The 13,805-nt window shown below is 36.3% G+C and overlaps 1 protein-coding gene across 1 annotated transcript in view; it reads left to right on the top strand.

Moving 5' to 3' along the window:
* The window catches only part of RBKS (ribokinase), a 72,159-nt gene that overhangs the window by 11,560 nt on the left and 46,794 nt on the right, over positions 1 to 13,805 (top strand). Inside the window, exons 2-3 of the mRNA XM_084202253.1 lie at positions 7,943 to 8,075; positions 13,347 to 13,410. Of these exons, the coding sequence (XP_084058379.1) occupies positions 7,943 to 8,075; positions 13,347 to 13,410 (197 nt within the window). The remainder of the gene's footprint in view (positions 1 to 7,942; positions 8,076 to 13,346; positions 13,411 to 13,805) is intronic.

The following is a 13,805-nucleotide window of genomic DNA, read 5'->3' as shown; positions in this document are numbered from 1 at the left end:
TTTGTGTGGTAGGTGCCCTGGTTTCTGTATGATAGTAATGTATAAGTATCATATTTTATCAGTATCAGATATCAGTAAAGTATCAGAACAAAAAAATAGTGCAGATTACTAGGTTGATTTACCAGTATATAGAAAATCATAATGACAAGGACAAGGACCATGTGGCCTGTCCAACAAATCATATTATTTCTACTTTGTTCACTGTTGTCTGATAAATCCTTTTTTTAAGGGGTATAGAAAAAAAGTTATGTTCGCATGTCTTGTTTATCTTAATCATCCTTGGGCATGTAAAGATCCCTCTTTGCTTGGGTTGCAAAGGTTGTTTTGTTTTGTATTGTTTTTTTCTGCTTCAGCACTGATATTTCATCATGATACAATGTTCTGTTCAGCACAGGAACTGTAGGCAGCCTGCTTCAGTTCTGGGTGAGCACAGCCTGTTTCAGAGACAGTCTATTCTAACATTGCTGTTAGATTGCATTGAAAATAATTATGTAACTGCCATTCCAAAAATAATGTAATCGAGAGACATCAATGAAGAACAACGTGGGAGGCAAATAAAGCTAGAGAGTAGCAATTCTGAAAATTTCTACAATCTTTCTTAAATACAAAACAGATGTTTGGTATGAATGATGGAATGTTTGCTGAGACTTAAATATCTGAAGATAGATTTATTTGCGTTTTTAAGTCTCTTTAGAGGCTTCAGCTTCAGAATTAAACATTCCACACATTATGAACTCATCAATGTTGTTCCACCTTTTCCCCAGATTTAAATGCTAGTGGTGTGAGGAAATGTTACAGGTTTGTTGTTCCATGAGAAAGCTTTTTGGTAATTAGTCAAAAAAATAATTTCTTTGTGTTGAAGTTTTCATATTCATAACATAATTTAGGAAATTGATGTCTTAGTAATACCATAATTTCACTGAAATGCAGTACAGTGTACTACTATAAATGCTTCAGGGCATTCATCTGAATGCCTTTCTATTTGCCTCAGCTTTTAATATCTAGGAGGGTAAAATCTGATTCTGCACAAAGGGTCAACAAAATTATTCTTTGAAGTTCTTGAAGACCTGTGGACAGCTGTTCTCATTCTATGTGTTACAAGTTTTGGTCTTTTTCAATTCAAGCTGTGATTGTACATATGAGAAGATATAACTCATGGGGCCCTTGTACATGTAGTCACAGCCATTCGTTTAATTTTCTCTTTTGCAAGAGATTTCCTACAGTTGTGCCACTTCAGCTGTTTACCCACTCAGTAATGAGATCTACAAACCAGTTTGTCTATTTATATGTATCTATATATCTATTAATGTGCTTATATAATCAGTGTGTATATTTATCTGTTGTTTGTATATATTTCTGTTTCATAAAATACATATTTTCCCTGATGGCAAAGCTCATTGAAAAGATTCCTGCAGCTTTGCACCAGTTTATCATTCACTTGTTTGTGTTGTGGTGATAAATGTTTTTTGATGTAAAATCAAACAGATTTTTAAAAAAACCCTCTGAATGGATGATGGTGTAAAGCTTTTGCATCTCACTGTGCTGCAGAGGGACTCCTCTGTAAGTGTCAGTTATTGTGCCTGATACCAGCTTGGGTAGTGCTTCTGTAGTGTTCATCGCTGTGGGCTGCAGAGAGAACTCAGACCATCAAACATCCAAGCAATAGGCAAGGGTTTGAATTGTCTGAAAAGTTTTGAGGTTTTTTTTAAAGAAATCTGTAATGTTCAGGAATATAGAAGGAAAAAAAATAGAAATTTGCTATGATTTCTAGGGTTTTGTCAGTCATTAAAGGTCTGAAGGAAGTCTGCAAACCTAGAACCAGACTGCCCCATGCTTAAACCAAGGTCTAGTTAACTAAATTCCTGAGGTAATCTCTCTAGAAATCTTGGAAATTTTCTACCTCCCAATAAGATATTTTAATGGATGATTAAAAGGGGTGAAAGCATAAATGAGTCAAGAATATCAGATTTTGAAAAGAGTGTGGTCTTTTTGTCTCCATGTTATGGATACTTTCCCACAGCACATGTTCAAATCTTCAAACTGAAGCTAGACAAAACAGACCAAGGCTAAACCAAAATGTTAAGCGAGATCCAAAAGAGGTCTGAGACTTTTTCACCACAATGTTGTATTATATTAGAGGCAAGAACTGTTCTCTCCTTTGTATTTGTTCAGTTGTGAGAATCATGAAAGACCAGTAAATTGTATGTACTAGACAGTGGCTAGTTACACCTACTCTAATCTCACTGGGATTTTCCCCATTCTAGGGAATTCCCAGGAGTGGAGAAAGAAAGTTTTGTTCAGGGATTCAAAGAGAACAGAATCAAAGCTAAATTCTAGAGCCTTACATTATATTGCTTTTTATTAAGTCAGTTTTAAATTCAGTATTTCTGCTGCTATTTTCCTACCCCTGATCGTCTTCACCTCTGTTCAGGAATTAAAGAAATCTGAATGTTTCTTTTGATACTATTTAAATAACAGTCATTTTAAGCATTTTTGGTGATATTTAATCTAATGTAGAAACTCTCTTCCCCTCTGAGTTGCCTGATGAGAATTTTGTTGGGGGTTTTTAGAGAAAAATATTCACATGCTTTGCTATTTTCCTTTCTCACGCATGCCATTCTCTGCAACATACTGATACTCTCTGCGTTTCCATATATCTAATGAGCTAAGTATACTGTACTACTTAAGCAAACCTTAGCTACAGAGCATTAAGTGTTTTCAACACAAAGTAGTATCAAGTGCAAGTTCCACCTTTGGCTCAGGGCAGTCTGGCACAGGCCCACCTTGGCTGCTGGATAATGAGTTGGATGAATGCACTGATCCAAATGAAAATGACCCTTTGAAGAAAAATGTTTTGAATTTGGAAGCTCTGTAAGCAATAAAAGCAGTGCTAGAGAAATAGTGGGGAAATGCTGTGAGAAGAGGACATGCCTTCACATCAGTTTAAGCTGACAATAATAATACATCTTTTTCGTTTTCATGTGTTGAAAACAATGAACAAACAGTGGTTAGGTGTGAAGAATCAGAAGCAAACCATTATTAATTTCAGTATTAATTTACGCAAATTCTGCTTAATATGCATCTCTCCCTTTCCCCTTTTTCATACTTTCTATCTCTGTATGTGATCTAGTCACATGCTTAGAGGGGAACTTTTTGAGAAAACCCAGAATATCGGGAAAGGTGCGCTAATGACTCAGTACATTGTGCTTCCAGCTCTGATTCAGTGCTTCAACACTCTAGTAAAGGGTTCTGTTCTGGTTTTAATGCCATCCCTCCAAAAGGATGTCTGTCCTTAAATGTCTGTCAGCTCTAGCCTCTATGGGAACTTGCAGCTCATGCTGGAAGCAAGGGTTGAAGTTAGTGCAGTGGTAGAATACGTATGTCTGTGTCTTTATTCATACCAAACCTCTGAAACATAAGTGTATGTAAGATTCTTCATTTGTCACAAACAAATGTGGGCAGCATTCCTGTGTGCTTTACATTTAAATATTGTTTAGTAAAAACTCAGTTGAAATTATGAGTGAGGATATTTCTTGCTTGTAATGTCCAAAGTAATTCAAGATGTTCACTCTGAAGTTTCCGTTATAAATATGATTCAGTTTTACTGTGCACAATTTGCAAACCATGCAGTGATTTTATTTTACTTAGAATGTATTATGAGTTTTCAAGTTCAGTTTCTGATTGTTCATAAAACATAAGAGCTCAGTATCCTTTGCACCATTTACCCTCTCAAAGGTGAGCAGAATTTGTCATGTAATCAAGGAGGAGTCTGTTGAATAGTAACTTGTATTGGGTTTTTCAGGTCAGTGTTTTCAAATTACGTCAGAAGTTGTAAATGGCTTTGCAAAACATTTTATGTAACAATTCTGAATGCCCATGTGACATTTTTTCTAATTAACTTACTTAGCCTAGTTTTGGAGTAACATTAGCTGTTTCATCACTTTTAGGCTATTTTGGGTATTCTTTGTGACACCATGAATAAGCCAAGAATTTATAGGGTTTCTTAATCATACAGATTAGTCATCACTGCCTGCTCATAAAAGAAGCCTGAAATGCTCATTAAAATTGTCTGATGTGAATCAAAAGTTAGTATAGTTGCAGAATTAAATGATGAGAGAATACCATTATATTAGCAAAGAAACCTGTTTCAGGAGTACTGGCTTCAGTGAAAGTTAAAACTGCCTATATAGATCAGTATAGATATCAGATCAGATCTATAGATTAGTATATATCCAAATTTGTTTCATATGGAAAACAAGAATGGGCTTCTGGAGTGGAGAATTGGTCTGGAATGATTGGCAATCATGCCTAAAATGAAATATGGTGAAGGTTTGTTTGTAGAGATCTACAGGAAGTTGCTATGTGTTCTTGCTTGGTCTGTTTTAGCTTATTTTAAAAACTGAGCAGTTATAAATCACATTTGCACTTGATCCTTTGCCCTTTACCTTGTACCTTTCCATCAAAGCAATAAAAAAGGTCATTTCCCTGTCTTCCACAAGCTGTTGGAACCTCATAGGCAGTTGTTATGCCATGCTACTTGAAACACTGAGACCAAAATTCTCATCTCACCAAGCCTGTTTTTTCACCAGTGAAATGATGATGCTTCCACTGGAGTTGCATGTTGATGCCAACATAAAAGAGAGAAGAATCAAGTCATAGTCTGGCCACTGTTAAAACAACAATATTTATGGTTGAACATACTTGAATATGAACTCTGACAGTGCTATTAGGAGATGTGTGCTGGAGTCACGAAAATTTATAATCTTTGCTTAAAAATATATTGACTTTTTATGGAAGCAAATTCTATTTAGAATAAGCTATAATCTCTAAAAAAAAAAAACAGCCTAAGGAAGAAAAAGTAATTGAGATTTGATGCCATTTTCATACTGCAGAATTTAAATGAAAAGACAGTGTGAGCTGCTGGATTAAGCTGATCTCTCTTTTTGGTTTTGCCCCTGGCTTCTTGACTGACCCAAGGCATGAAAAGGCAAAGTGCATTGACTAAGTTCCATACCTGCAAAACAGGAATAATTATGTTGTTCTGCTTTTTAAGGTGTAGTGAGATGTGTGGATGAAAGGAATGATACAAGAGCTGCTATTTGTTCTTATTACCAAGGCTGAGTGAAACATTTCCTTACTGAATGGCACCTAATTTTAGAGGTGTATGTGCAGTACCCTTCATTCTGTGGTCCACAACTGTCTCTACTTTGGCTTCCAGTGGTGAAAATGGTGATAAATTACAGATGTTACCATTAAGGAATATTGTTTATGTATAACTATTTATCAAAACTCCTTATGGTTGCACGTTTTTCCCTGAGAATGTACAGTTACTCATTGTTGGAAACAATTTTCTGGAGATATATATATATATATATATATATATAAATATATATATATAAAAGATAATAAGTGTATTTTTAAAAAAGCTTTTGTGTTTTTATTGAAAATGGTTTTAAACATTTCGTAACAAAATGTTCCTGGCTCTGAATCTCTGGAAATGACTGCTATGAGCTGTATGTGTGACTCTTCGGGGGTTTATCTGTGGCCACCCACACAAAAGAAACCTGGTGACTGTGTATGCTATCCTAAAATCTGGCATGCTGTGTTAGTGAGTGTCTCTGTTAGTGTAGCTGCATCCCTACCTGCATCTCTCTGGAAACTACAACTACTGATGAAACACAAACCTGTAACAACTCCTTCAAAGCCAAAATCTTAATTTCTGGAAGTTTGGGACTTGTTTGACTTTGCTAGTTTCATTTTAGGTTTGCTTGACTTTCTACTGATCCTAAACCTTTGGACTGAAGAAATTGAAAATTAGAGAGAGAAAAACATGTTTGCTTTTGCCTGAGAATTTTCAGTAGATTAGACTGTGCTCTGTCATTAGTTCTGTAAGATTCTGCAAACACCCATATGCCCCAGAAGGTGCAGCATAAGCTCTAAAAGTAATATACACATTCTTCATATCCTTTCAAAAAACAATCTGTAGTGATTGCTTAGTGCAGAAGCATAGAATCATAGAACATTCAGGGTTGAAAGGAACTTTAAAGGACATCCAGTCACAACCTCTTCTGCCATAAGCAGGCACACTTCCCATTAAACCTAGCCCTTGTCCAACCTGGCCCTGAACACTGCCAGGGCTGGGTCATCCACAAACTCCCTGGGCAACTTGCTCTAGTGTCTTACCACCCCCACAGGGAATAATTTCTTGTAATATCTAACCTTTTATTCTGAACTGGAAGGCTGGCAATTTTCAAAGAGTCACAAAATAATTGAAGTTAGAAGGGACCACAGTGGATCATGTGTTCCAAGCTCCTTGCTCAAGCAAGGTCATCCCAGAGCACGTGGCACATTGCATCCAAGCGGTTCTTAAATATCTCCAGTGAGGGAGACTTTCTGGGTTCAGTCACCCACACAGTAAAGAAGTTCTTCCTCATGATCAGGTGGGAACTTTCTGGGCATCAGTTTCTGCCTATCACCTTGTGTCCTATTGCTCAGAACCACTGTGCAGAGTCTGGCTCCATCCTCCTGGCACCCTCCCTTCAGATACTGATAGACTTGGAAGAGGTTCCCTCTCTGGCATCCCTTCTCATGGCTGACCAGGCCCAGCTCCCTCAGCCTTTCCTCATACGTGAGATGCTCCAGTCCCTTCATCACCTTTGTTACCCTTGGCTGGACCCACTCCAGGGGCTCCATGAACCTCTTGTCCTGAGGAGCCCAGAATTCAGTTTTTGAATTTTGAAGTTCCTGTGAGATTTATTAGTAAAATTATGTTATAAATTGACAAACAGAGCTGAAGTTAATATCTCCATCATTAGGGTGGATTCTTCTTCCTTCTTTCAGACTCCCATTCCCCATTTCTATCCTGCAGACTTCTGGAAACTCTCTGAGGTAACTGTTGTTGACTGAGCAGGTTGTTAGTACATCATGGAATGCCTTCCCTTTCCACATGTTGTGAACTTGTTTGTAGCAAAAGAGATTTAAAATTACATTTTTAGGCCTGGTATCTGAAATGCGTGCCTTGAGAAGCCAGAAATTTTGGTGGTCTGAGTGTTGAAAATGCATCTTTGGGTTACGTATTTTAATAGAGATTACAAAAGTCAGGTAGTCTTTGCATTCTGAGAAATTCTACCCCACAGTCTCATTGGTGTCTTTTACTCTTTTCAACTTTTGTTTGAGATAGCAAAGCATCTGGTAGGGTTAACAAAACCGCAGTTTTGTTTTGTTTTTTTCCAAAATGGAAATGAAACCAGAATACACTCTTGATGGCTTTCGGCTTGTATTAATGCATCCGGTTCTGGGCACCCATCCGCAGGAGGATGTAAATGTGATTGGACTGCATTCAAGGAAAAAACAAAATGCTGAGAAGTTGTAAAGCTTGATTTGTAAGAGAAAAACTTAAAAAAGAAAAATCTTAAATATGTACAGTGTGCCTGCATAAGAGCAGAGGAGAGGCAGGTTTTGGTAACAATTACAGTTCTTAGGGGTGTGAACACCAACAGAGTGAAAAATTACTTAAGGCTAGTTTAAGAGGGTATAATTACATGTAATGGAATTAAATGAACTATATGTAAACTTGAGCCTAATGTTACCATAAAAAAACCCTATGAACAGTGAGACCTGTAGATTTATGGTTTATCTGGATTAAGTTAGCAATGGAAAATCCCAGTCAGGGATTAGGTACAACTTCTGTAGAAACATGAAACATGAACAAATGAAATGCAGTCCCTCTCTTGAGGGGAGAAGAAACTTGACTGTGTGTCATATAAGGAATAAACTTAAACTAGTGGGATGTGGAGTAGAACCTAAAAGGTCTTTTGATATTTTTCAGTCTTACTGGCCGACTGTTGAGCCATTTAGCATTATAACGATGTAACTCTTATATTGAAGATGCTTGTTACCTTCAGTAACTAATATATGTAAATATTGCTTTAAATTGGAATAGCCTTACTACGCGATTGCCAAAAGCTGGAGAAACTATCCTTGGACAGAAGTTTTTTGTTGGTTTTGGTGGGAAAGGAGCCAACCAGTGTGTCCAGTCTGCTCGACTTGGGGCCAAGACCTCGCTGGTCTGCAAGGTAAGTACTGACTTGTTCTTCAATTACAGCTGAACTGAATGTTCATACAAATTCCAGTAAACCTTTTGGTCACTTACCAAAAATCTTTTGGTATGTTTTTAGCTTTTTAAAATCTCTCTCTAATTCTCTTTTCTTTTTCTTATTTCAGCTATAAATTTAAGCATGGAGGAGGCTGTTTAAGAACATTGCCAGAACCAAAGACTAGTTGGCTACAGATCTGACAGAAATTGCATGTAGAGAAGAATTGCAAAACTTAGGTTGATATACCATGGAAAAGAGAATTGAGAAGAGTTAGATGTGTTCAAAATTTAAGTAATCTTGATTAGGCCTTCCTCTATGTTCCCCACTGTTACAGCTATCAGCACTTCATTGATAGCATTCAGGTGGTAGAAGCTATGGTCGCTCTGAAATTTACTTTGTAGATGATTAAAAATCAGACACTCACAAGCCAGTGACAGATTTGAGAAGGAATGTAAAAGGGCTTTGAAGCTTGAATCATTATCTCATTACTTGAGGTTAAGATAAGGTGATCATATCCAAATTCTAGCACCTTTGTGTGCTATGGGATATTTTTGCCTACTTTTCTGAAACATCTGATATACTGCAGCTCTAAAGACTTGCTCATGGACCATTGGGCTGATTCAAGTTGGCAGATGCTATATCCTTACAATGCTTTTCTTTGATTTTTGTCATTAAACATTATAACTTTTGAGTGATCATTACTACGGTTAAGATCAAATTTTTTCTCTCTGTAGTCTTTATTGTCTATCCTGTGCTAACTGTAGATGAAACTTCAAATTGACTGGACATACTTTGTTTTTTGCCATAGCTGGGGAGGATGCTAAATTTGTTGGATCATTGTCTGTCAAGGATTTTTGAGAAGTATTGCAAACATCTCAAGGAAGCCTTCCTCACTGTTCTTTCAATTCAATATTTAGACTAAACAATGTTGGCTATGAATTTAATTTACACCTGAAAGCATTTTTGTGAGTTATTATCACTGGTTGTTCTACAGTGTGGGGTTGGTTTTTTTGGCAATGTTTGCACTTCTGTCATATTGTGTATATTTGATCATCTTTGCATTCAAGAATGATCAGATTCAAGTACAAGATGAACTGGCAGTGAATTCCCTTCTAACATTTCCTGCTAAATGTTAAAGGGTTTTTTTCCATTGCAAGTGTGAATTTTGCTTTATTTTTTTTTTAATGATCTAGCCCTTTGCTCAGTGCAATGGAAAGATGCACATTCATAATAAAATGTAGGAGCTACTATATTTTCTAAGTGCTTTTCAAAAACATCCTTCTGTTATTTCAGTTAAACCCATTCTTCTTTCGGTCTTTCTGTCTTTCCATCTTTCTTTCTGTCTGTCTTTCTGTCTCCTTCTCTTATTTTCACTTTGTTTCTGTTGTGTATTTGAGGAGAAAATGTTAGCATTTTCTATTTTTTTAATTTTGAAAGTTATTTAGTTTTTAAAAATTGCACTTTATAGCCTCACAAAATACTATCTCATCTCACAGAAGTCTCATATACAGTCTTATATCTGCATAGGTTAATGAGATATAAAATTTCTTGCTTAATAAACTAAGAAGAATCTGGCAACAATGAGCTTCTACAATTAGATTTTTACTGCAACAAGTAATCTGAAGTATTTGGTGGTTCTTTAAGCTGGATTGCCCCTCGCACACATACTCTGTTCTCAGTTACATGCTTCTGTTTTGGTCATATTTCCAAACATATTTTGTCTAGTGTGGATGCAAAAATTACTTCTACAATATGAAGTTAAGAAAATAGAATCAGTATTAATAACTAAAGAGACATTCTGTTGGTGTGTGGCATCCTCTTAGCAGCAGTGTAATTTAGAGGATGTCCTTAACAAGACTGGAGATAGATGTCTCAGATAAAGTGACAAGGAATTCTTCATACCTCAGAGCTTTAAAACACAAGAGCCAGTGTTTGGTGAGGGTTTGAGAGAGAGAGAATTATAATGATTTACTGTTATGACTAGAGATGCAACAGAGTGCTGTGGAAGTTAATGTAAAAAATTGTAAAAAATGTTAAAAAATTGAGTTTCAGTAGTGGAAATGCAAATGTGTTCTGTTTCCTGCCTGTATTTCTCTGCAAATGGCCACTGTTACTCTTGAGTTTTTGATGTATGTCCCAGTAGCAGTCAATTTGCTCCATCCTGTAAAACAATGTACTGATGGAATAGTTACAGAGAAATGTAAAGCACTCCTTTCAGGGTACTAAAGGATCTAAGCAAATAAATTAGTTGCTCAGGTTCATACAAGAACACTGTTACAGAACTGAAAAAGTTACAGTGTTCTAGAGAGATTTCAAACTCCCCTATTTTCTTTCTTTTTGTCGTGACCAATCCCAAAAAAATCTGTTTGGCTTCCTAGAATAAGATGGTGGAGGGACATTGGTCTGAAAGACATTGTACGTGCTGAAAAACATCCTGCTTTACTTCTGACAAACAATTTGGAATGGTCTTCACTGGACATTGCTGTTATTGCATATACTAAATTCTCTTTAAGCCATGGCTGCATTTGTTTCCTACCTAGAAACAGAAAGTGTTGTATTACCAGGTTGTGTAGTCTTTTTAAATGATCCCTAAGCCAAATTTAAGTTAAAGGGCTATAGGCTAGATTCTCACTTCAGTGTATGAGTTTAGCTGTATGTCAGATGCAGGACAGAGTATGATGGGTATCTTCAGTTGTTTTCTTCCTTTTGTATTACTGTCTTATGCTTGTCTTTAGTCCTTGTTTAATTGTCTAAGACAAAAAAGAGTAAACACTTGAAATAAAAAAACAACACATAAAAGAAATAAAAATTATTAAGAGGTACATGCTTTTTGTTGTAAATAATTTTCAGGTACAGATGAGTTTGATTCTTAAGCTGCTAGAATTCTAGTTGCTATGATGCCAGCTAGCTCCCTAGCTTCATGTGGAAAACATGATCATAAGCTGGGAAAACCCAGACTGAAAAATACTGATGTAATTCCACTTATTCTGATATGTAAACTGTGTGACAATAATGCTTGTAAAAATGGCTTTTGTTCTTAAGAATTCAAGAAAGAAGAAATGCTATTTCAGCTCTTAACAGTGTTCTGTGGTTTTCAGACTGAGACATCTATTTTTCTGTTTATCCAGTAGTCCATCTAGGAGAGTCTGTGCAAAAGCAGAAAATATTTAAAACAATGTTATATAATTTGACATGGTCAGTAAATATGCCTTTAATCTAAACTGAGTCTAATGCCCAATACTCTTGTCTTCCTTGGGGGTAAAACTTGAATGGAAAAATAAAGTCCTTCAAATGCACTAGGATTAACTGGGTTGGATACTGATGAACTAACATGGAAAAATATCTCCAGAGGAAAGTGACCTCCATGGACACCCCTTGGAGGGCTTCCCTCCAGCACTAAGATGTCTCACTGCAAGCAAAAGTACCATGGCTGATCTCAGCTGCTTTGACATTTGAAAAGTAAGGGATGCCTGTCTGTCAGTCATGCAGGATCCAGAGCTGAAGGAAGGAAGTTTCAGCTGAGCTTCTGGAAGAGGGTTATGAAATATTTTGTCACTGAATTAACTGAGCAGATTGTGAGATTTCTTGTAGAAGAATCGTAGTAGCAAGTGAGGGAGAAGGTGATAGCATCAGAGCACAGTTGTTAGTGTGCAGAGGTGAGCACAGCTCAGGTTTAAATTGCAGAAGGCTGCAGTCATCCAGCCTAAAGCAGTCCGAAGAGGCAGCTTCTGACAACCCGCCCTGTCTGGCAAACTGGGAGTAGTCAGAAGTACAAATATACTCTAATATGAAAACAATGACTAACACAGTGACCCAAGAAAACGTTGGGTTGTTTGGGTTTTTTTTTCCATGTACTAGACCAGTGTTCCATCTGGTTAGACTATTCTGACCTTAATTGCTGTCCTCCTTTGTTGAAAGGCTGGGACTATCCTTAATAATGCTTTAGAAAAAACCCTTATAGATGTTGTAGGAAATGGACATTTCAAATCATGGTTATGCAATCAAATACGTGAGGAGAAGGATCATCCATCTGTGACACTTTAAATTTTACAATTCTGAATCAAAGTGTTTAATTCTTGTAATCACTAGCTGGTACTCAGGCCTTCTCAGCTTTTTGAAGGACTGAACTCAAAACCAGACAAATTTCTAACAACAGCCAGTAGAGGCAGCTGCTTTGTGCCTTTAGTAACTGAGGTACACCATTAGCCACATAGTGCTGTTTTATGAGGAGATGGATAATTGGTCAGGACTCCTCTAGACCCACAACCATGATCTCGATTTGGCTTCTAATCTGAAAGATACTTCTTTTTATCTCTTGCAAAAATACTTTCTGTAGCATTGGTTAGTCTTTGACACTGCTCAGATACACAATTCAGTCTTGGAATTGGGAACACATGCTATGCATTCTGAAGATAGGCTAGGAGTGGTGACTCAAAAGCTTTGTTGGCTTTATAAATATATTTTAGATGCTTGCATGATATTAAGCAAATTAAACTAATTTTTTTCTCCATGTACCTCATCTCCTTTGTTCAGCTTGTGTATTGCAACAAAAAGAAATTTATATTAGTTTGAATAAACAGCAAGCAGAATTGTTTTCAGCTAAAAAGATTAATGGAACTGAAATTACAAGCTTTTTAAGTTGCTATTAAAAAACAATAGACCATAGCTTGACTCCCTAACTCAACTTGATCTGCTGTTGCTGGATACTGTAAACAAAAAATGTTGAATTTCTAAACAGTACACTTAGTACTGAGAATTGCAGAAATTAGTAATGCTGCATTTATCATTGCTTTCTGTCCCATAGGCACAGTTTGATATTTTTCTACCAAGGAAACTTGAGGTAAAAAATTCAAAATACAAACTACAATTAAGAAGGACTCCAGAATTAATGTCAATGCTTTCAATTAAAAGCTGAAAAATTCAGTACATGTCCAGATTTAAAAATCCCCAGAGGTTTTGGTGTCAGAGAAGCACAGGGTTTGTACAAGGATGAAACTTGAATATTGCAACATGGGTGTTTGTAATAGATCAGGAGAAAACTGCAGAACACTGTTCTTATTGTTTGCTAATACTATTAATACATTTTTACCATCATTTCTTAATTTATTTTTATTGATTAATAAGGCAAAGGGCTTCTAAAGACTGAAAGTGTTGTATTTAAATTACAGTAGAGTGTTTGGTTGTATAACGATGGTCTATTTATCCTCTCACCTTTCTTAAAGAAAACCCATTATTTTATCTTTTATGTAGGTTGGGAGTGATTCCTTTGGCAATGATTATGTTGCTAATTTGAAGAAGAATGGTATTTCTACAGGTAAAATATTGCTTTAAATATTTTGTGTTATTTTTGAACTTCAAAAACTGGTGGTGAAGGATTTCTAATTGTTTTACCTTATTGATATGTTACCTTATTGATATGTTTTACCATTCAGAACTATGAATAACTGTTTTGATGTAGCTGGCAGGAATGAATGAATAGGAGAGAGAATATGAGGACTCCTGAAATCAGCTGTACCACTAAAAATAAAATGTAGTGTTATTGCCGCTAAATCTCAGATGATTGCATCATTGCAAGTCACCTGAAGATAACTTGCTGTTATGCAATTGTTTAGTCTGGCATTAATTATAATAATGCCTAGTGAGAAATTTAAAAATTCATTCTGATTACTCATTGTCAACTTCATGTTGTCACAGGAGGGATGGGGTGGA

Source organism: Fringilla coelebs, assembly GCF_963513975.1.
Source record: "Fringilla coelebs genome assembly, chromosome: 3".
NCBI classification, from domain to species: Eukaryota; Metazoa; Chordata; class Aves; order Passeriformes; family Fringillidae; genus Fringilla; species Fringilla coelebs.
The sequence above is the reverse complement of the archived record's forward strand: the minus strand, read 5'-3'. Positions and strand labels throughout refer to the sequence as shown.